At 35.8% G+C, this 22,902-nt stretch overlaps 1 protein-coding gene across 1 annotated transcript in view; it reads right to left on the reverse strand.

Annotated features, from left to right (window-relative positions):
- Epha3 (EPH receptor A3) overlaps window positions 1–22,902 on the reverse strand; it is a 317,372-nt gene that overhangs the window by 46,288 nt on the left and 248,182 nt on the right. The window contains exons 6-11 of the mRNA XM_052740962.1: window positions 18,653–18,777; window positions 16,251–16,413; window positions 11,490–11,592; window positions 10,239–10,306; window positions 5,362–5,487; window positions 2,769–2,954 (exon numbers count right to left, since the gene is read on the reverse strand). Coding sequence (XP_052596922.1) covers window positions 2,769–2,954; window positions 5,362–5,487; window positions 10,239–10,306; window positions 11,490–11,592; window positions 16,251–16,413; window positions 18,653–18,777 — 771 coding nt within the window. The remainder of the gene's footprint in view (window positions 1–2,768; window positions 2,955–5,361; window positions 5,488–10,238; window positions 10,307–11,489; window positions 11,593–16,250; window positions 16,414–18,652; window positions 18,778–22,902) is intronic.

Below are 22,902 nucleotides of genomic sequence, written 5' to 3' on the forward strand. Positions count from 1 at the left end.
TTGAAGCAATCAGTCATGTAGTTGACCTTCTGTGAAAAATACACTCAATTCAATGATACTGGAAGCCTACTACCAGTAAATATTGCCCCTCCCTTTCTCATTCACTTCCTGCTCTTTACCTTCCTACATCTTCCTTTTTCTCTTAAGTTCACTTATATACGTGGTCATTGTTTTGTAATTTTTACATTACATTTTATTTTTCCAATATTACAATATAATTACGTCATTTCCCTTTTCCCTCTCCGTCCTACATTTCTCTCCTTGCTCTCTTTCAAATTTGTGGCCTGATTTTATTTTATTAATTGTTTTTACATGCATATATGTATATACATGTATATCACTTTTTTCAATCAATTCATTTTTGATTCCTGACACACTGGAAAATTAAATACCTATTTTGATCCAGGGCTAAATTTAGTCATTATCCCTGTCATCTCTGAGATATTTTATCTTGTTTGTTTTTTTTTTTTTTCATTTACTTATTTAGTTTTTTAGTGTGGTAAATGGAACTGGGCACAAGCATGCCTGGGCCAATGGAGGATATCTGCTGTTCTCTATTGTTCTCTGTCTCATTCCCTTGAGATGAGGTTGTCAGTGAACCTGAGGGTCTCACTTTATGCCCAGCAAACATAGTGACCCTCCTGTCTTCTTCCTTTCCAGCACTGCAGTCGGAGGAACATGTGGCCATGCTTTTTGCATGAATTCTGAGGATTTAAAAATGAGATATTCATGCTTACACAGTAAGTGGTCTTAACTACTGGATCATCTGCCCAGCCCCTTGTGTTAGGGTTTAACAGTAACAAATTAATGCAAAATGTTTCAGAACCTTGAGATGGTGGTGCTTTGCCATGGAAGTTGGCAAATTATATTTTCAAAATCAAGAAATAAGATTACTAAGTGTAATATAAGAATATAACATGAAACCTGGTCTTGTGAGCTGGCTCAGCAGGTAAATGCATTTGTCTCCAATTTGGATGGTTTGAGTTAGGTCTGCAGGACTCACATAGTGGAAGATGAGAATTACATTCTTTGGTTGTCTCTGACCTACTCACACGTGCTATGACACACATGCGTCCTAATACACACACACACACACACACACACACACACACACACACTAAATCCATGCTAAAATAAGAAAATTAAAACATGAAAATCTGTTTTTATTCTCATGTTTGGGGATAGAGTTAAAAATAGAAAACTGTATTTCTCAACATCTGTAGTGACTTCTAGAAAAGAACCTTATGCTGTCTGGTTGTCCATGAAAATGGAAAAGAGAAATGATGGATTCTTCTGCACCAGGTGGTAGTGGCGATGGAAGTGTAGCACAGCTCAAAGTCAAAACCAGCAGGCCCTTCACGAAGTAACACGAGAAACTAAAACTGTAAACTGAGAATAGCGCGAATAGCTGCACAAGTACAAATGGATTGACTTTCCCAGTTGGGCTCCAGATCCACGGAGCAACCACTTGATCAAGATGTCACGAAGGACATTAAATGTCTAAGTGACACTGAAAATCCAATGAAATGTGATCTTGTACATCTAAAGCACTATGATCTTTCCCTGGAGGAACAACAGAATCACTCATTTTCATAATCCCCACTTCTACTATTAATGTTTTAATTAATTGCTGAAACAAAAATATTTTCATCAATGAATATTTCGGTATTACTGAATATAGGATGATAGTTAAGAGTACGGAGGCAAGAAATAAATACAAGATTTAACATAGTTATGTTGCATATATTTAAATTATTACACATTGGTAAGTCCTCAATTCTATTTATTTCATATGGAAACGCAAATGAAAATCAAAGTATTCTTTAATTACGCTATGCACTTGTTTAGAAGGAAATCCTTTTTAACTACACTAAAATGAAAGAAGGTATCAGTGCCACTTGGAAAGGACTGCATGTAATGTTAAAGAAAAATAACATTGTGCAAAATATAACGAGTAATGTCTGTTGGTAACCATAGAGTATGGAAATGTGGTGCCAGTGAATTATCCCCTGAAGGATGCCAAATTTTCTGCCATATGTTGTCATTCACTGTATGGAGTCTGTTGCCAATTTCACTTATTCTTCACCCTGTGCTTCAAAATCTTGAGAAAAAAAAAATTCCCAGTGCATTCTCAAGAGGTTTTCTTTGGGACTGGAGCCAATAATCACAGATCTGCCTCACAGGATCCCCTTAGCCTGGCTGAAGAAATCATCATGGAAATAAATCCAGACCTCTGTGATGGCTCTGAGCCAGAGGCTCCCCAGCACAGCCAGAAATGCACCTGGAAGCCTAGGTCAAAACTACCTGAAATCCACGGAGAAACAAAGAAAGGCTTGGATCTCCTCTAAATCCCAATCTCACATCTTAGAAGCATCCCCAAGATTCCTATAATTTTCCTACAGGCAGGAGGAGAACAAGGGGGCAATGATCTGAGAGCTTCAACCAAGCTGGTGAGTAACAGGAGAAAAGGCAGCTAGTTGGGAGTTCATTCAAAATCCAGCCACTCTTTATCCTGCTACTCTGCGAATGAGATTGTTCTCTGCGATTCTCTTCAAGACAGGCTTTCAATCAAGTGACTAATGTCAAAAGTCAAAGGTTTCTGTGATGTAGAACAGCACTGCTATTCAATCTATTGCCAGAAAAAGTATGTGTTCATCCAAGACAGAATGTTAGTTAGACCCAGGCTACTTGTGATGTGAAAATCATAAATTGAGTTTATGCAGTATCTACTCAGCATAAACAAAATTGGGCATTGTGATTTTACTTACTTTTAGTGACAACTCCTTCCAGTCGGATGATGTTGGGGTGGTCAAACTGTCCCATGATGCTGGCTTCTCCCAGGAAGTCTCTCCTCTGCTTCTCTGTGTAGCCCACTTTCAAGGTCTTGATGGCTACAGAGATCTCTTTCTTTGAAGGAAGTTTTAAGCGACCACTGCAAACTTCTCCAAATTCACCTGTTAGAATATAAAAGAAAAAATATAATCAAAAATTAAAGATTCATGGGGCTGAGTAGACGGCTTAATGGGTAAAGTGCTTGCTTGCAAGCATGACGTCCTGGGTTAGGAACCCTAACACCCAGGATAAAGTCAGGCATACAATATCATGCTGGGAGGAGGCAGAGACAGGAGGAAGCCCTGAGCTTGCTGGTCACTCAGTCCAGCCTCAGTTTTAAGCTTCAGATTAAGTGAAAGTCTGTATCTCAACCACAAAACAAAATCAAAAGGAAACCATCCAAAGTCAAGTTCTGTCTTCAATGTGTACAGGCATATGTGATTGCACCTATGCATGCACATACATATGCCATACACACACACACACACACACACACACACACACACACACACACACACACCAAAATAATCAAAACAGAATAATTGCTGCTTTTAAATAATTCCATTAAAATATGCATGTTTTCTCTTTCGAGGTACAGTCCATAAGCTCAAAAATATTTTGGAAGATAGCAATATAAATGCCCTAGGCATTCCCAGGCTATTTCATGGGCCTTTCAAGGAGCCCGACATGGTTTAAGTCACCACATCATGAAAATGCAAGAGGAAAATTGAGAGAAGCATCTCTAAGGCTTTGCATTCCTTGTTCTAACAGCTAACATTATCTCAGGGTTATCAGTGGGCCAGTACAGATATTAGGGTTGAACACTGTATTAATTTCAAATGTTTGGGAAACTATTCTCTTTTTACTGTGAGGGCCAAATTGGCTATAGACTGAGGCTCACTGAAAATGAGAGGGAAAGCATCTGCTATCCATTCACTTTATTGGAGTATTGGTTTGTTGTGTTATTGACACACTTGCTATAAAGCTCTCTAGGCTTCTGGGAGGAGAACAATAATATAACAATATCAAATGAAGCATAGCCAGTTTTATCTAAAAGCTTACTGAAGAAATATTTTCTTAGCCTGGATGTCCCCTGTAAAGTTGTCTTGATGTGCAAATGATCTAAAAATTGTTGAACATAAAATATTGCTGAATTTTAAAGTTTCCAATAGAGTTGATATAAAATTTCCCTCAACTATTAGGACCCTATCAGGTTAATGATAAAATTTACCTATCCCTCTTCCAATAGATATGCTGAGCTTCCTCTGAGCAGAAGCCCTTGGCAAATAGTTCTCTGCCCCCATGGCAGCCATGATTGTTACAAAATAGTGCCTCCCACAGAATCTCTTCCTATTGTTTTACAGATTATTAGACCTGTATTGTATCATATTTAAAAATTAATCTTGCAGTAACAAGAAAGAGGTTATTTTAAAGTGTGCTTTAATTAACTGTGTGATAATTTTGTCCGTTTATGGTCTTATGTTGCTGTGATTTTCTCGAGTATGGTGCCTTTTGTATCAGTTAGAAAGAAGGGTGATAATCTTCTATTTATTTATTTACTTTTTTTTTTTTTGCCCGAATGAGTGGTTTGACCTACAAAATAGAATATTCTATTGACTTACCAGATCCATCACAACAAATTGTTTACAGTCTCTTCAGGTAGTTTTAACCCCTGACTTTACCTTATGTTGAGAAAGAAAATCTCCATTGTTTCTGAAGCAATGACTTATGCTGTAAGTTGACAAAGCCACTGAAGGAAGCCAGGAAGAACTAATCCTTGCTTCCCGGCAATAGTCTATAACTCTAGTGTTCCTCGGAGTGGAAAGAATGAAGGAGCAATATTTGAGTAACCAATTGTTTTCCCGAACTCAAGTTAGAATATGTCACTACAGATGTTGGGAAAATAGGAATTGCACCATAACGTAGAACGAAAAGCAAGAACAGGAGTTCCTTTCCTTTCATGGGGTTAGCTGAACACTGCCAGAGAGTTTTAGTGCCATTTGTGGAAAAACCTATGAGGTGAGTGCTAAAGTGATGTATCTCACATTATTTAAAACATACACTCAAAACAGTCATATGGAATTTACGCCAAATGTGTCAGCCTTTTATTTTTGATTGTTGGTTCTCTGAATTTGAGACATTTAAAATCAAAATCAAGATTTATAATTACTAGTCTTGTTTTATCACAAGACTCACTTTTATCCTGCTGTCCCCAGTTAGTCAGTAGCTTTGTGACACATGATCACCTTTTAGCTGCTGCTACTGCTGTCCCCGGAATTCAATAAATGAAAGGCAGCCATGGTACGAGAGACGGTAAGTCTGGCACCTTTGAAATCATTGCATTCCACTAAATGGTGCATTTTTTATTGCCTGTCTTTGATCATGAAATCAGAAAATGACTCTCTCCATAGGAATATACATAGATCTCAAAAAAGTTAGCAAGCTTGTTTTCCTCATGTAGCATTCTTACTGCTAGTTGAAAACTCATGACTAGCAACTTGTTAGGAGAGCTATTCACATGTTAGTTACCTGCTCCAACAACTTTGTCGATGGATATGTTGGTGGCATCCAACTCCTTTGCGAACTCATGAACAGCTTGTGTAGGGTCCTCATATGTATGTGGATCAACATATGTCCTGAGACCTGGAAGTTTTACTATTAAAAAAAGAAAAGCATGATTTTATGGAGTGAATTTCAAAATATTAGTTACTGAAAACATCTTTACTCTATTAAGTTGTTTTGATCTTTAGTCTACTCAATACTACTCTGTAGTAATTAAAAATCTGATATAAGGTCTCTTTCCCTCGACTCTCGCCCTTCATTACCCCCACTCATGTCCAGGCAGAACAAGGAATAGGAGACCATGGTAAATGAAGACCACATGAGAATAGGAAGAAGCAAAGTGCTAGAGAGGCCCACAGAAATCCACAAAGATACCCCCACAACAGACTGCTGGCAATGGTCGAGAGACAGCCCAAACTGACCTACTCTGGTGATGGGATGACCAAACACCCTAATTGTCGTGCTAGAAACCTCATCCAACTACTGAGGGATCTGGATGCAGAGATCCATGGCTAGGCCCCAGGTGGATCTCTGGGAGTCCAATTAGCGAGAATGAGGAGGGTTTATATGAGCGAGAATTGTTGAGACCAAGGTTGGATAAAGCACAGGGACAAATAGCCAAACGAATGGAAACACATGAACTATGAACCAATGGCTGAGGGGTCACCAACTGGATCAGGCCCTCTGAATGGATGAGACAGTTGATTGGCTTGATCTGTTTGGGAGGCATCCAGGCAGTGGGACCAGGTCCTGTGCTCATTCCATGAGCTGGCTGTTTGAAACCTGGGGCTTATGCAGGGTTGCTTGGCTTGGCCTGGGAGGAGGGTACTGGACCTACCTGGACTGAGTCTACCAGGTTGATCTCAGTCTGTGGGGAAGGCTTTGCCCTGGAGGAGGTGGGAATGGGGGGTGGGCTGGGGGGAAGGTGAGGGGGGCGGGAGGGGGGAGAACAAGGGAATCCGTGGCTGATATGTAGAACTGAATTGTATTGCAAAATAAAAAAAATCTGATATAAATGTTGCAGTAAGCATAGAAAAAATTTAAAAAATTGTCTATGATATACCATAAAATGGAAGCAAAACTAAGGTATCTTCCCTGCTAAAACAATGGGAGGGGGCATTGAAATGCAGGTCTCAAGAAGGAAGAATGAGTAGGCAAGGTAGTTACTATCAAATGCCATCATGCCACTGTGCTACTAAACATTTCTGATTCGGAGGCACTAGACTAGCCAAATATCTGTTGCAGTGTACTATCTGACAGTAAATCAAAACACACAAATATGCGCCAGAGGCAGAAGAGAGACTGAAGGATGAAGTAACTAAAATATTTCAGAAAGCAAAACATCTCCGATACTACTGTGGTTTTATTTATTCACAAATGAGTTCACCTATCTGAACTGAAAATTTAAGTTAGGCTGTATATTTTATGTACATATCAGGATATTATCAGTGGACAGAAATCACATATGACTTTCAACATAACTAAAGTCAACATAAATATTGCTTATAAGCTTAATAGTTATTTTGAAATGCTGTCTCAAGCATAAATCATACATGTAACTTCATGCTATATTTATTTATTGAATTATTCTGAATGTGAACATCTCATGGCTTTCTATAAATAAAACATAAAACAATCCATAAGTAAATCTTTTCCATATTATTTAGTATTATGGGATTTGGAAAAAATGATCACATTTGGAAAAAAAGGTAACATAAAGGAATGTTCAAACAATCCTTCTCTAAAAAGAAAACTTTTCAAACAAGAACATAAGATCAATCCATGAACACACTCTAACATTAAGGATGAAAATTGATTGCCACATTACATTTGTTGACATTATAGATGATTTTAATTTCGGCAACATGAATCATATTGTTTTAATATGAACCATGGATGCTTAAAAGATCTAGCTTTTTGTTTAATTATACTTAAATATAGAAGGACATCTTCTTTTCATTTAAAAAAATAAAATAAAATCAGACACCGTAATTTCTGAAAATTACTTTAGAATTGGAGCATCTCTTCTCCAAACATGTGACTAAGGATTGTATAGACCCAATAGATGTTTGAGTTAGCTTTACTGAGTATTATACAGGTGCTAGTAGTTGTGCTAAAGGTAACACAGCAGAGCATTGCCAGTGAGCCCAGCATTCCATAGTATATTTGTTCCTTAAGGCTGATTTATTTCATAAAACTATTATTCTTTTCTATAAAAATGGATGGTGTCAAAAAAATTGACACAAGGATCTATTATTTTTAATAGTAAGCTAATACAGCTCCTATCAATACTATCAATACTCAGATACTGTGCCTAAGGAAAACTGTTATGATTTCTTGATTTGGAAACCACTGAGTTACTGTAATATTTTAGGAAGTAAATATGTGTTAGAATCTTTTAGCTTTAGTCAGAGTTTGGTTACATTTAAATACTCACTTCAGATTACTGATTCTCTGATGTATTTTGATCTGCTTCTACATTTGAACAGTAAAAGAACCTAGCTTTTCTCTTAAAGAAAATAACATTTTGAACATTATATAAAGTTGAATATTTTTGTTAAATAATTGCAAATCTTTGACCTTGTTACATTTGAAGAATAAAGCTCATTTTAGGGGGAGTTTCTGGCATTAGAATTTATTTAATTGGTGAAATGCAATGTCTGAAATTTTTAAAAAAATAAACTGCTGCTTTAAAAAGTTCTCAACTGAGTTTTTAAAGTCAACCCTCGAGAAAAAATATGTTTCACTAAATAATATGAAGCTTGGATAATCATTCTTCCCTCAAAATCAATCACATTCACTTCTATTAGTTAGCATAAAGTAAATTGATTTTCCATCCACATGACATTTGTGAAAAATTATAAACATAAACACACACCCATGAGTAAAATGGTCTGTTCACTAGGGACTTTGGCTGTTGATTTTTAACTGCTCACCCTTGACGTTCTGGGAACCAGGAGGTTTGGGCTGCAATGCAAGTAATCCCTTCACACCAATAATTAAGGGCACCATACAGAGTAACTGGGCTCTGCCATGAAAACCAGATAATAAACACATGCGCACGTGTTAAGCTGCACTACTTTACAGCTCATTCTGTGCAAACACAATAATTTACATTTCCATTTTACCAGCATGAGTTGCCCTAAGGATAGAAAAAAAAAAGAGTGAAAAAAAATGCCCAGGCAGTAAGGGCAAGGGGACAGGATCTTAAGAGGCAAAACACATTTCTTTTCTTTTGAAGCAACATTATAGGATTTGTAACAAGGCTTGAGGGAATAGTTCATAGCTAGAGCTTTTTAAAGTAATACCAAATAAATGGTCTGAAATAAACCAGCTGTAGTATTGAGAGGCAGAAAGTCTATGACACGCATGTAGTTGCTGTATAGTTTTAAAGCTGAGATAATATGCATTTCTTTTTAAAATTTGTCTATTGTAAAGATATGGTGCATTGAAAAAAATTGTTTTAAGAAACTCAGCCATAAAAACCAAAATACTAGAACTTACTTGGAATTGCTGACAGACATTTATCAAAGTCTATATTCATAAGGCTTATGATCCTCGTAAAGATAGTTAAGTCAGCATGGTCCAGTATAGAAAATAGTCACAGTAACCGTCCACCTCTAACTAAGAAGAATTCAGGTAATAAGAATCAAATGGCCCAACTGAGTCAAACTAGGAAGAAACAGAAGCCCATTCTTCTGTAACTTGATGATTTCACTAGGTATATTTGGTAAGCTAACTTACCTGAGTTGGAGTAACCTGCATAGAAGTGGCATTAAATTAAGATAAAACCTTGGTGTTGTATTATAAAATGAATATTTTATTACAACTGTACAATGAAATGAACAAAAAATACTGTGTCTGTAAACTCTTGTACTGCTTCAACACATAAATTTACATTTTCATAAACATTCTTTTTTCTTTTGTTCCAATCTATTGTTTGCTTTCTACATGTAAACTAGGAAATAATTGTTTTTACATGAGTTATAGCTACAATGATAATTTTTTTAGATTTCCAAGTCAGTAACTGACAGCAAGCATCCTTTCTATTTGGAGACATTTTTTTAAAAGGCAATAGCAAATGCTAAAGTTATTCTTGCTTACAAGACTTCATTATTACTTCTATGAAGATATTTCAGACAAGTGAGCATCAGTTTGGACTTTTGCTAACTTCCATGAGATCTTGCCATTCCTCTGAAGGCCATGGATTAGTATTTGCCCCCCTGAATAAAGCTGATTTGGAAAAGTAGACACATGAAATGATTCATTTCACCAGAGGGAATAAGGAAAAAAATACATCTTTTTGTTAGATGCAACATTTTGTTACTGAAAAGTGTATTTCTATTACTAGAGGTTAAAATTGGTTGGTATAGAAATTGAGAGGAAAAATCTTGTCTTTCCCACCAATCGGATGACACGTACTTCAAATAAACAGTTTATTCTAAAAGCTCTTTCCTGGTTGAAAGAACAAATGGAGTAAGGCATTTCACATACACATTGGTTGTTTATATTTACTTGGCAGTCAAGAGAGGGAAAATGCTCCTATTCAGATTTCTGCTCAGAATTACTAATGAAGAAGTTGAGGGTATGCTTTCATTTCGGCCATGCAGAGTCGACTACAGTTCTCAGGATTCGTGACAGACATTATTTGAATATAAACCACAGGTTACCCTTCACTTTAAGTATGCTGAAATGCAGCCATGGGAAAAATCTAAAATAAATTTAATTTGTTCATTTTCCCCTCATAAGACTAATTTAGAATTCTTTTTGTTGAAGGGAGGTTACCCAATCATAAATCAACAACTGCTAAAGCTGAATTGTTAAAACAAAGTTTGGAAACTCACAGTGCCCATTCCCAAAGTGAAGCCGCTTCTCATCTGAACTATGTTTTGACTTGTGATAGCCACAGAACCTAGAGGCAAAACAAAGCAAGAAAATACATAAACGCACTATCCATGCTCAGAATATATAAAGACCCCCCCCAATAAAGCTTTCCCTTGAAACAATATTTTAGTGAAAGTTTAACTGATGCTATATTTCTAAGTCCTCCCCTGAAAGCTTCTTTTTGGGGGGACCCTGGAAGGCTGCCTAATGAGGAGATATGTAGAGTTGCCTCCCCACTGAGCAGACACCTCCAGTTCAGCTTTTATAATGGCGTTAGAATGTGTTTATAGTATTTTTAACAACTACTGTTGGAATGAATAAAGGATAAAGTCTCCGTTGGTAATGATTAGTGCTGCGGCCTGTTACCAGTGTTTGGGGTGAGAAAGTGTTAAGGAAATCTGGGGTTATTCGAAGAGTGAGGGGATAATTGGAAAAAGAAGGTGGAGACTAGGGGGTCAAAAGAAGTGTTTTGTGTTAGAGGGTGAGGATTAGAACTAATGGAGATCGGGGTGTTTGTTGTGACAGTGTCATGTTGGAAGCTACACCCACAAAGTCTCATCGACGTGACTCCCTAAACATGGGCTAGACAAAAACAATAACAGTAGACATGCTCAAGTGGACAGTGGAAAGCCCATGAGGCCTCAACCCTACACACTCATATACACAAACTACAGGCAAGTAAGGAATGCTGAGAGCTGGAGAAACAGTCTTTCCAAGGGAAGAGCACACCAACTGATTATTTAATACCAAACTGTTAGCCCTGAAAACATACATACAAGAGATATTGTATAGGCTAAACAGGTTATATTTGGGAATATATATATATATATATATACACACACACACACACACACACACACACACACACACACACATATATATATATATATATATATATGCATTCGATAACAATGAAATGACAAGACCATTATTTGACAGAGAAAAAGGAGAGGAGAGGATTATGGGAGGCTTTGGAGGGAGGAAAAGAAAGGATGAAATATTGTAAACATACTCTAATCTCACAATTTTTTAAAAATGTAGAAATGAAACTGAAAGGAGGAATGGATGAAAATACAAACAGAAGGATCTAGAACAGAAACATTCTAATCTCTTCAATGACTTCTTTGAGTACACACTCTTCACATTCTAAAGAAACTCAGGACAAGGAGAAAACCACAGTTAAGGTCAATAGTTCAGCAAAATCAACTCACCTCCCAATCAAAACATAAACGACAACAGTGAGGACAATGATGGCCACTGCTGCTGAAATAGCGATCATTACCACGTGACTATTTTCACCAGAGATGGAGAAAGCTGTGAGATTGAAGGAAAGAAATATAAGAACAAACATTACCACCATGACTGACTACGTGGCAGTGACTATAAATTCTTCCTACACCCTGCTCTTATCGGAGAAATAGTTTTTATCTGAGAAATAGAAACTCTTTCAGAAATAATACTGGAGAAATTCGCTGAATTTCAAACAAAAAAGAGACACACCTCTCATAATTTTTAACATAATTTCTCATTAATGTATTTGGTTTAATGATAAATTACTCTGTTTTCATACCATCAACATTACTTGAGTGTCTACATATAAAATATGGTGGCCAGTTTTAAGTCTCTCCATATTGGCATGAAACCCATTGGATAAAACAGAAGTTACTGGCCCTTCACAGTGAACAGGTAGAGTTTCCAGTAAGAAACCAAATGAGCTTTGGGAAGAATCTTCCTTTGAACCTGATATGGCTATTTAGTAACAAAGACAAGTTTCATTTACATCAGTATGGATAAAGCTGGGAGGTATTGTATGAACTGAAATAACTCAGGCAAAGGACAAATACTTCATGTACACACACACACACACACACACACACACACACACACACACACACACTGAGTTTAATAAAAGTTTGACTCATATAGTTAGAAGATTTGCAGATATCAGAGGCTCAGGGAGAGTGATAGGAGGAAACGTGGCATGTGGGAACCAAGTTCCAGGTGGAAGGGACTTTTCAAAACTCATGCTAATGTAACTACAGCTATTATAACATGTTACATATTAAAAACCCTCACTACAAAAGATGAAGGATGTAAGAAGATAATTTTTAATTCTAGGAGCTTAACCTATTAAATATTTTAATATAAATATATGCATAGTTTATACATACTTGCTATATATACACGATTATTATTTTCTCAGTTTCAAATACAATTTGAAGAACACTAAAGTCATGAAATGCTGATTTGTATACATCACATCACCAATAAACTCTCCCTATGTTTCCTGTCTTCTTAAATAGTCCATCATTCATTGATTCATTAATTTAGAAAGGAGGCAAATAGAAATGAATCTAATGCCAAATCTACTCATCTTCCAGATTTTATACAGCTCTCAGCTAAAAAATCTTTACTTTTTGTGGTAAGTATGAAAAACTCAAAAGAGCAAAATCTTATAACATTTGACAGTTCTATGAAATTCAGTTTTCTATGTTCAGTAATAAATATTCATTGGAACATAGACACAATTGGGAATGACTAATTTTGTTAAAGTGAGCACCATCAATAGAGATTGTATGTGAACATAAACTCAACTATTTATTTGCCCAATTACAGTTTATGGAATTTTTCCTAAGACCAATGCTTCTCTAAGTGTAATGTAAACAACAAACCACTGAGGGATGAAGTAAATTCCAGTTGTGTATTGTGGAACCAGAGTTAAGGCTGTGGGCATTGCTTATGAGATCCCAGATGATGGTGGTGGTCCTGGCTCCAGAGCATGCATCTAGCTATGTAAGAGCAAGACTTCAATTATGAAGTCTCCTCTTCATTTCACTCCTGATAATTGCACATCTAAATGCTGAATACTCTCGATACAGTATTTTGTGTCTTCATTTGTCTTCTAGATTATAATTAGGAGCTCAAAATCGTTCTCTATTTGCCTTTCTTCTCTTTTCCCTCACCATTCAAATATTTCTTCTACAAAACCAGTCTGCTGTACTATTATTGTACACAAACTCTTGGTTTCTGACACCTTCAGGACTGAGTACAAGTTTTAAACAAGGCATTTAGATTTAGGGCCCAAGTCTCTGGTTTCACGCATTACAAAGTTCATGAGCATCCTAATCTGCAGGCTTTCAAAATGCTCAAAGTTCCTGGGAAAGCACTGTGCAAGCTAATAGTTGCATATTTCATTGTGCTGGCAAAATGGTGATTGAACACAGGGTGAAATTTTGACTCAAAAGAGAAAATGGGGGCGGGAGGATACATCAAAATTTAATCAGAGAGAGAGAGAGAGAGAGAGAGAGAGAGAGAGAGAGAGAGAGAGAGAGAGAGAGAGAGAGAATTGGAAGGATGGGGAGGTAGGGAGGCTCCAGGAAGAAAGGAGGAGGTTTCCTCTGATCAGAATATATTGTATGAAAATAACTTCATTTTCAATTTAAAAAAAAAAACAGTAAAACAAAACAAACAAACCAAAACCAAGCTGTTTCTCAGGAGCAGTTAACAGATGCAAGATAAGAAGCAGGGCAGAGCAGCTGTTCCCTGTGTTCCCTAGAGTCCCCCATGCATCTGAGAAAAGAGGCTGGAATGGGACTGGAGATCACACCAGAGTGTAACCTGTTGTAAGCCCTTTATCTTGTGCATCTAGCTTCCTATTGCTTTCAGCATTGTGCAGGTGATAGAGGGGACTGTGGGCTCAGATATTTCTACTGCACAGAGTACAGTAAACAAGCAGCCTCTAGCTGCTGCACTTGTAGTATCCACTGCCATCTCCCGGCATAGACCATCTCCTCCAGGGTGACTAAATAGAACAGGGACAGGAATGCTGAAATCTGGGGATGTGGGACTAGTAAAGGATTCCTGGATCCACTTTAGGTCCTTCCTGGTGTGATGAGACTGTCCAATCTGTATGCAGCTGGCACTCCCCTCTCTAGTCTTTCCCTCTTGCCCTCTTTTCAACATGCCTGATAAACATCTTACTCTAATAATTTTCACAAACGTCTAGTGCATCCCACCTTTTGACATTTCATGTACCTCTCCATCAAGCCCTTGCTCTTGAAATTGTAGCTTCCTATCCGCTTGCCATATGTATTCCTGTCCACTGGCTACAGATGTGTGATTAGTTGGTACACAGCTTAACCTGGGTTCCATAATGCTAATAAACACATGATGACAACTCTACTCTTCATTCTGTATGATGTAATTTTTAATGACCACCAATTTAAAATTTCTGTGGACTATTTAAATAGCCTAATTGATTTAAGGTAGCTCACTGAGACAGGAAAAGGAAATGATAAGGAGATATAATGCTCTGTCTCTTCTCTTGTCAGCCATGGGATTAAGATATGAGTTCTCTGCTCAAAACATGCATTATTCCTAGAAATTAACTAAACTGTGCAAGAAATCACATCTCATTTTTTCCTTTATTTTAGAGATTATAATAACTTTACATCATTTTCTCTTTCCCTTGTTTCCTCCGAAGCCTCCCATATGCATATCCCCCTTCTTCCTTTCAAATTCATGGTCTCTTTTTTTTGTAAATTGTTACCTGCATTTATGCATATACATATATATTCCTCAATATAATTCCTAAATTGTATAATGTTACTTGTATGTATGCTTTCAGGGCTGACCATTTGGTATTGAGTGGCCAATTGGTATACTCTTCTCATTTTAATCCATGCGGTTGCTAATGTACTAATGTGGAAAGTAAAGAGTTAAATAGGATGAATGTTGCTTTGACTTAGCAAAAGAGTGGGAGCATATATATGTGTCCCTAATCTATTTACCTGGAAACTTAGAATCCATAGAGGCACGTGGACATTATTGCCCAAGGATGTGAGCCCCAGCACTATTAAATTAGTATACCTGAATAACTCAGATCATGTTATTAGCCCGGTGCATTTTCACTAGGCATAGATAGATCACTATACCAGTTTAATGGAATTTTTACAGTGGAACAAAAATATTTAGAAAATAGAAAATGCAAGTGCCAGAAAAAATGGGAAATTAGAATGGTCAGAAGAGATTATAAGGTTTCTCTTCAGTAGAGTTCTGAGCCTCATGGCTCTTTCCAGGATAATCCGGGTCTGACTGGTGTGGATCTTTGATCATCTCTGAGGGCTATTTTCATAACTGTGGCTTTGGCAGTATGAGACTGTTAGTGTCATATGTGTTTTTCTATTGTAATTAAAATATCTATTCACTATAGATACAATGAATCATATCTTATAGAAAAATAGTCTTTAACATTAAATTTCTTTGTCCCATGGGATAAAATCCATGTAATACATTAATGACTATTATCCTATGAACAAATTTTTTAAGTATGCCTCACTCTCAACACACACATGCATATGTAATTATGTACACATGTGTTTAAATTTTGCTTTCAATTAATTTTAATCTCATTTGTGATTCTTTCAAATTAATCTTTCACTTATATTTATTTTGTATTAGCACTGTAGTAATGATAAGTATCCTTTGAACAATTCTATTATAGCAGAGGACTTTTAAAATAAGAAACGTGTACATTTCAAGAAAACTAAAGTTATGGAGAAAAAATGTTTGCCAATTTAGAGAAATTTTTTCCACCTTTGAGTGAAATGGATAATCTATTCAAATTGCTTATGGATACAAATGAAGCTCTATGCACATTTTTAAAAATTTAAAGTCATTTTCTCCAGTTTGTATGTATAGGGTGTATTAAAGATTAAAACAAACCTAATGTTAAAGCTGTTAATTATTGCTAATTAACAAAATTCCAGGAGTTAAAATAAATTTAACTCTTGAAAGAGAAAAGGACACAGATCTACAACCACATCAATATAACACCACATACACAAGAACATACAACTTGCTAAAGGTCCTCTCAATACACCTCCACTTTACGACTTTTGGCTAATGTTAAAAACAATTGATCAGGTTTTTGCAGTACCCCACTTCTCATCGTAAACCAAAGTGATACATACAGTCTGGACTAGTTTCGAACTCAAACTTGCGGCTGTTGGTTCCATATCCTGCTGCTGTCCGAGCTCGAATTTGAAATACATAAATAGTATCCGGCTTGAGGCTACTAATAGTGACATTCGTGCCTCTTGCCCTCAAAATGGTATAACTCGTCTCTTGCTCCTGCTTTGGAGTAAGAAAAAAAATCATGTTAATATCGAACCTTCATAATACTATCATAGTAGATATCTTGGATTTTTTCATAAAGCATAAAAATCTTAAAGACATCATGTTAATTATTTCATTATTTGGGTACAAAGGATCAGTCTAATTTGTATGGGATGATTTACATCCTGTACAGAAAGCAGGAAAAATTAGCTTTCACTCTTGTGAATTACCTAATATCCTTATGAATACACATTCTCTTCAAAATCAAAACTGATATAAAACTTTAAAGTAATTCTAAGATTAAGCTTATAAATACAATACCTCTTCTGAGTTAAATGGAAGAAAAATATCCCATGAATATCCAATAGTAAATACTTATATTAATCTTAGAATATAAAAAAATAAACTTTTGCCTGGTGGTGGTGGCTCACACCTTTAATCCCAGCACACGGGAGGCAGAGTCAGGCGGATCTCTGTGAGTGTGAGGCCAGCCTGGGCTACAGAGTGAGTTCCAGGAAAGGCGCAAAGCTACAGAGTGGAACCCTGTCTCGAAAAACCAAATAATAATAATAATAATAATAATAATAATAAAATAATTTTTAATCATTTAAATAATTTATCTTAGTATACCTATATCTATATTACATTTAATGTAACTAATTGTAATTGATTAGAGATGAATATTTTGAGTATTTTCACATCAAAGTCTAGAAGTATTTCCCAAAATAAAAAAAAAAAAAGTACTTCCCCCCAAAAATCACAGCTTCCTCTAGAGCAGCTATCCTCAACTTGCATGTTGCAACCCCTTTGGAGTCGCATATCACATATGCTACATATCATATATTAACATTATTATTATAACAGTAGCTTAATGACAGTTATGAAAGTAGCAATGAAGTAATTTTATGGATGGGGGTCACCAGAACATGAGAAACTATATTCAGTGGTTGCAGCATTAGGAAGGTTGAAAACCACTGCTCTACCTGGTTTATATGGCACATTAAAATTCCTTTCATCAAGTACTGTTTAAAACATGAATAGATGTAGAAGTTTATTTTGCTTCTTGAATATGTTCATGTGATAATTGGACAGATACTTCTTTTTCACTTTCCTTTCCTTTTAGTTTGTGTATTTGCAGAGGCCAAAGACTGACATTGATTATCTTTCTCAATTGGTTGCCACCTTATCTTTGAGACAGGGTCTCTCACTGAACATGAAGCTAACTGAATGCCTAGATGAACTTGCCAACACTCCTTAGGTACCCTGCTCTGTCCACCTTTCCTGTTCTTCAGGGATTCCCGGGTACATGTTTACACTTGGATTTTCATGTCTTATTAGGGATCTGAGCTCTGGTCCTTACGCTTATACATCAAACTGTTTACCAAATGAACCATCTCTCTAGCTCATAATTACAGGTGCTCATTAACTAAGGATACTGATCAGATGATATCTGAGCTACTACATTAATGAACAGAGTTGAATATATTTTTACATCATTAACTTACTCATTAAAAAATCATTGCTCTCATACTCAAAACCAGGCCCTCTTTATTCCCATTAGCAAAGTAAGCATAAAAGAAGATAGATCTTGTGGGAAAATTTTACTAAAACATTCAAAATATTTATTTGGGAACAATTTTTAAATTCATGTCTGGATGCTATAAGTGCATTATGTATGTGTATGTAGTCTAAATATTAAATTTATGCATGCACATTTTTTTTTTTTTTTTGGTTTTTCGAGACAGGGTTTCTCTGTGTAGCTTTGCGCCTTTCCTGGAACTCACTTGGTAGCCCAGGCTGGCCTCGAACTCACAGAGATCCGCCTGGCTCTGCCTCCCGAGTGCTGGGATTAAAGGCATGCACAATTTTTAATGCCTAGAATTTTTATCCTATATTACCTAATGTTTTTTTTAAATGATGTTTATCAGTTGTCTGAGGAATCACTATAAAAGTGCTGTTATAGCAGGAGTTTTGACGAGAACAGACTTAAATGCCCTGTCTATTGCCATTTCTAACTGGCTTACATTTGAAAGTGACATTCTTAATGTTACTATTTGCTGCAGAGAAAAAGAGGAATTGACAAGATGTTTTTTAAAATTTCTTCTACCAAAAAAAATAGAGAGGTCACATGACCATGTTATAAACAGGTCTCTACTACTCATAAGCGTCATTGGGATATTTGAAAGAGTGTATATATCTCATGAGACAACACGGTTTTCTTCTACACAATCTCACCCTGTAACACCTTTTCCCCTACCTTTTCATAGTATTTGACCTCATAATCCAGGATAATTCCATTGGGATGTTCAGGTTCTTGCCAAGATAAAGAAATACTATTTCTGGAGGTCCGATCTTTCTTAATTGTCACGACAGGTGATGGAGCTGTAAATAGATAAAGGGAGGAGAGAGTGAGGTGTGAGGATTAAGAATACAAAGAGAAGGTATCAAGCACAGGGAGTTTTCCATTGCTCTAATCTTTGGCAAGAAGGCCTTTTTTCCCCCCATTTCCAAGGCTCTTGTGTATTAATCTGGCCTCCTGTGCTGCTCCAGCAGCTGGATTGCCTCCCTGATGCAGGACAGCCTATAGAAAATGAGCTGAATTTTTCTCCTGCTGGTGGACTAGTGGCAAGTGAGCAGATGTTTTCAATCCGCTACTATAATGTAAGCAGTGAAATGTACTTGATGCATTAAAACATGGAACTAAACATCAGGACTACCTATTTGTTATAATGTTGCAAAGTTATTAATGCCAGATTCTTCAGCTCATTCTCATTGATAACATTTTCATGTGCAACTCTGGAAGTGGACTGGAATCCATTATGTACAAGGAGTTCCATGATATCCACAGGTAATGGTAGTATTTAGTGTATTATACATTAAATATGAAACAACGTATTACAGTAAATCTTGACTTCTAACATAAATTTCATGAAATACATATTCAAGAAATAATATTCTACTTTTAAATTTTCATCTATTAAGAAAAAATTAATAAGAAATATAAAAAGATTGCTATATGTGTTAAATATGCTAATACATTTTAAAATACCTTATTTAATGGTGATTCTACATATGTTATGCAAATCATGAAATGGTAATGGAAACTCATCTATGTAGGCCAGATATAATACAGGCATCTTCATTTCTAACTTAAGATGAAATGTATTTGAAGAGATTTTCCATTTAGAATCCTTTCTTTAAGAAGAAAAATACATCCTGTCCATCCTGGTACTTACAACAAGTCTTGTTTCCCAAGATAACTGAAATGCTTTGCTGGGAGCAATGGCACTCTGCCCTAATTGAATATACTACTCTGCATTATAAACACCAAGCAAACACTCAGGAAGTTTTAGATACATTAGCCACTGAAGTCCTTTCATTATGAATGAAGCAATTTTTAATTATTTTTAGCAATGTTTAGTTTTTTTATGTTATCAGCCTCATACAGAAGCCTTATTTATTCAGGCTTAGAAAAATGGTATTATTTTATCCTTTTCTTTTGTAATTTATTAGTTCACTTAACTCCAAAAAGGAAACTTGCCCTCACCCATTCATTGATTACTTCTGTGTATAATTTGAATAAAATTAAATAAATGCTCGGCCGATTTTATTTGCTTCTGACTTTTAAAAATAATGTTTTCTGACATCATCCAAGAGCGACCAATACAGGGCTTTTCTGTCATTATAGCTTGGTTGGTTTAGTTGTATTATATGCTTCAAAATATTGAAATTATACTGACAAAGGATAAAAAGAAACTATAAATTCTTAGCAATTCTTACAAAATCAAGCACTATTTGAAATGGGTCTGTCTTCCCACCAGGGAGAACATCACTAGGTTACATACTAGCTCTTAATTAGGGGTTTCTGCAGTCAACACATGACAACTTTATATCCAAGATTTCATTCAAACTGCCCCTGTCGACAGGTGACTCTCATGTTTATTATTTTCCTAAAAGTAAAGCTTCCTTCACTACTCATCACTGAAGTACTCCAGCTAGCATCCATCACAATATGTTTCCACCCTCCTCTTCCTTTTGTTCGTTAGATCCCAATATTACCTTAGGCTCTGACGAAAGCACTGCTATCCCAAGTGGACTGGGAATGATAATATAATATTTTATGCTAAGGAAAAATGCAATTTTTTTGAATGAAAGCCTCAGTTGATTTTATTTTAATTTTTTTCTCATTAAGAAATAGTTATCTTTCTATTTCAATTAAGTCATTTACCTCTCAGGCCTACTACTCTTCATCTATTCAATATTCTGTTTTAATTGACAAAATGCCCTCTACCCACCTTTGCTGCCCTGAAGTTAATTTCAAGCATAATATGTTATTTTCATTGTAATCGACATAAACATGTTCAATATTTATAGCAGAAAATAGTAGCAGCTATGTTGAAAATTTGAGAATTATTTTCTCTCTACTTACCCTAATACAAAAATGAATTTGTAATCCAACCACTAATAAAAAAAAAACTACAGCCCTCAATGTCCTTGGAACCTCATTGAATTCTTATACAAACAATGGAGAAGTTTCTATAGTTTTTCTGCTGAAGCAAATCTTTTAACACAGTAACCTTTAATACCTGCTTCCCGAGTGTTTCAAAGAAGTTAATGTTGAAAGCCTTTCCATTTAAGCACAAGAAGCCTTACATTGAATTCTGTATCATCATGAAACTACATTATACTTCATTATGATTAAAATACATGTCAGGGTAGTTTTGAAAAATAACCAGGTCTAATATTGCCCCTTGTAAATAGCTGAGAGAGAAAATAATTCAGGTCCAGGAAAAGTTAGGAGGAGGATTGTATTAACCTTTTGTAATGAAAGCATTCATAGGCAGTTTTGGGGTCTGCCCAAATTTTACTGCTTCTGAAGTGAGCAAGACTTTGTAACTGTTGGATTTCTTCAAAGGCTTTTGAGCAAGCTGCAGGGCCCCTTTGGACTGTAATAAATAGCCTTTTGTAATCCCACACTTACTTAAGTAGAGGCAATTGCTTGAAGCTTGTGCCATCTCCGTGTTAAATGAACCTTTTCTGATTGCTGCTTTTAGGCCCCTGTTAAGTCATTTGCTCTGCTCTCTCAACACACGCCCCTTCTCCTGGCTGTGCTGCTGCACGTCCACCCCGGTTCACCAGCTGAAAGCTCATTACTCTTAGGCAATGTTCATCAATATTTTAGTATTAATAAATAATTAACAGAAATTGTTTTTCTCTCTCCTTGTAAATAATGGTCAGACATAACCAAATAATGCAGGAAGACAAATTCTATGAACACTGTATTTTATCAATGTTTTTTTTTTAAAGTTTCTGAGAGCACTTTTTAGTTCACATATTAAATCATACTTCTTTCATACTTCATGTGCTCTAAAACAATTTATAATACTAATGAAAAAGCCATTTGAATTATATTTCTTTAGTTTTCAGGTAAGAATGGTGACTTGTCTTAATTGCTAAATTCCATATTTAGCAGTCCATTAATTCATCTGTGTAAATAATACAGTACTGTATTATTTATATATTATTTATTATTATTATTTATATATTATTTATATAATATGCATATTATAGAATCAGTTTGACTAATTTTCTTCAGATTCCTCTGTTTTTTCAAAACTGCCACTTGAAGCAATGAAGGTAATGGTTGCGTTTGAGGGGGGAAAAAATAAAGCTCAACTAAAACAGAAGAATCAGAAATTAAGGATAAAGTCACTCAGTGGTCGAGTACTGCCTCGTATGTGCAAAGCCCAAGCAAGATTCTACCTGTAGTATGTGTTTTCTTTATGAGAATGCTGAGTAGGCAAACTAGTAGTTACTGGGGAACACATTCATAAATTCGCATAGATTTTAACTGTGTGTCTTTAATATGCTCTAAACAAAGGATAATTAAGGTTATTCTCCCATTTAAGAGGACAGATTGGATACTGATAACTTTAATAAGTTTTTATGCACACAAATATTATTAACTAGATAATGTACTGAGAAAAAAGGTAGAGAGAAAATTTTGAAATAAGTGAAGATAATAATTTTTCATTGCTATGAAATATGTCTTGATAGGTGAAACTGTTTCACTGGCATTTACAAGGAAGATAATATGTGGTTTTAGCTTTGTTGTCATAGGGTAAAACTAGTAGGTGAGTCCTTTATATAACAATGCAAGAGGAAGACAGTACATCAATAATATACTTAACTAATTTATATTGACTATCTTCATGTTTCTTTAAAGAATAAAAATACAAGCAAAATGTAGTGAGGTTGGTACAGAGGGTCAGGTTCATACATCACACAACTAACTGTCTTCCATGAAGCTCTCCTTGATTTATATGTGAGTGAGTAGTAATAAATTCTTAACTCCTGCCACAGTGTATTTGTGCATGGTTCTTATAGCTCATTAGCCATGAAAATAATAGTTGTTGTGGCCTTAACAGGTGACTGGACAGATAGATATTTTCTCCCTTTGTTTTCTGCTACCCTGTGTCTTCTGAGAGCTTCTGTCACAGTGTTTTT

The sequence above is a fragment of the Peromyscus californicus genome, unplaced genomic scaffold (assembly GCF_007827085.1).
Source record: "Peromyscus californicus insignis strain IS unplaced genomic scaffold, ASM782708v3 Scaffold_16__1_contigs__length_79575227, whole genome shotgun sequence".
In the NCBI taxonomy this organism is placed as follows: domain Eukaryota; kingdom Metazoa; phylum Chordata; class Mammalia; order Rodentia; family Cricetidae; genus Peromyscus; species Peromyscus californicus.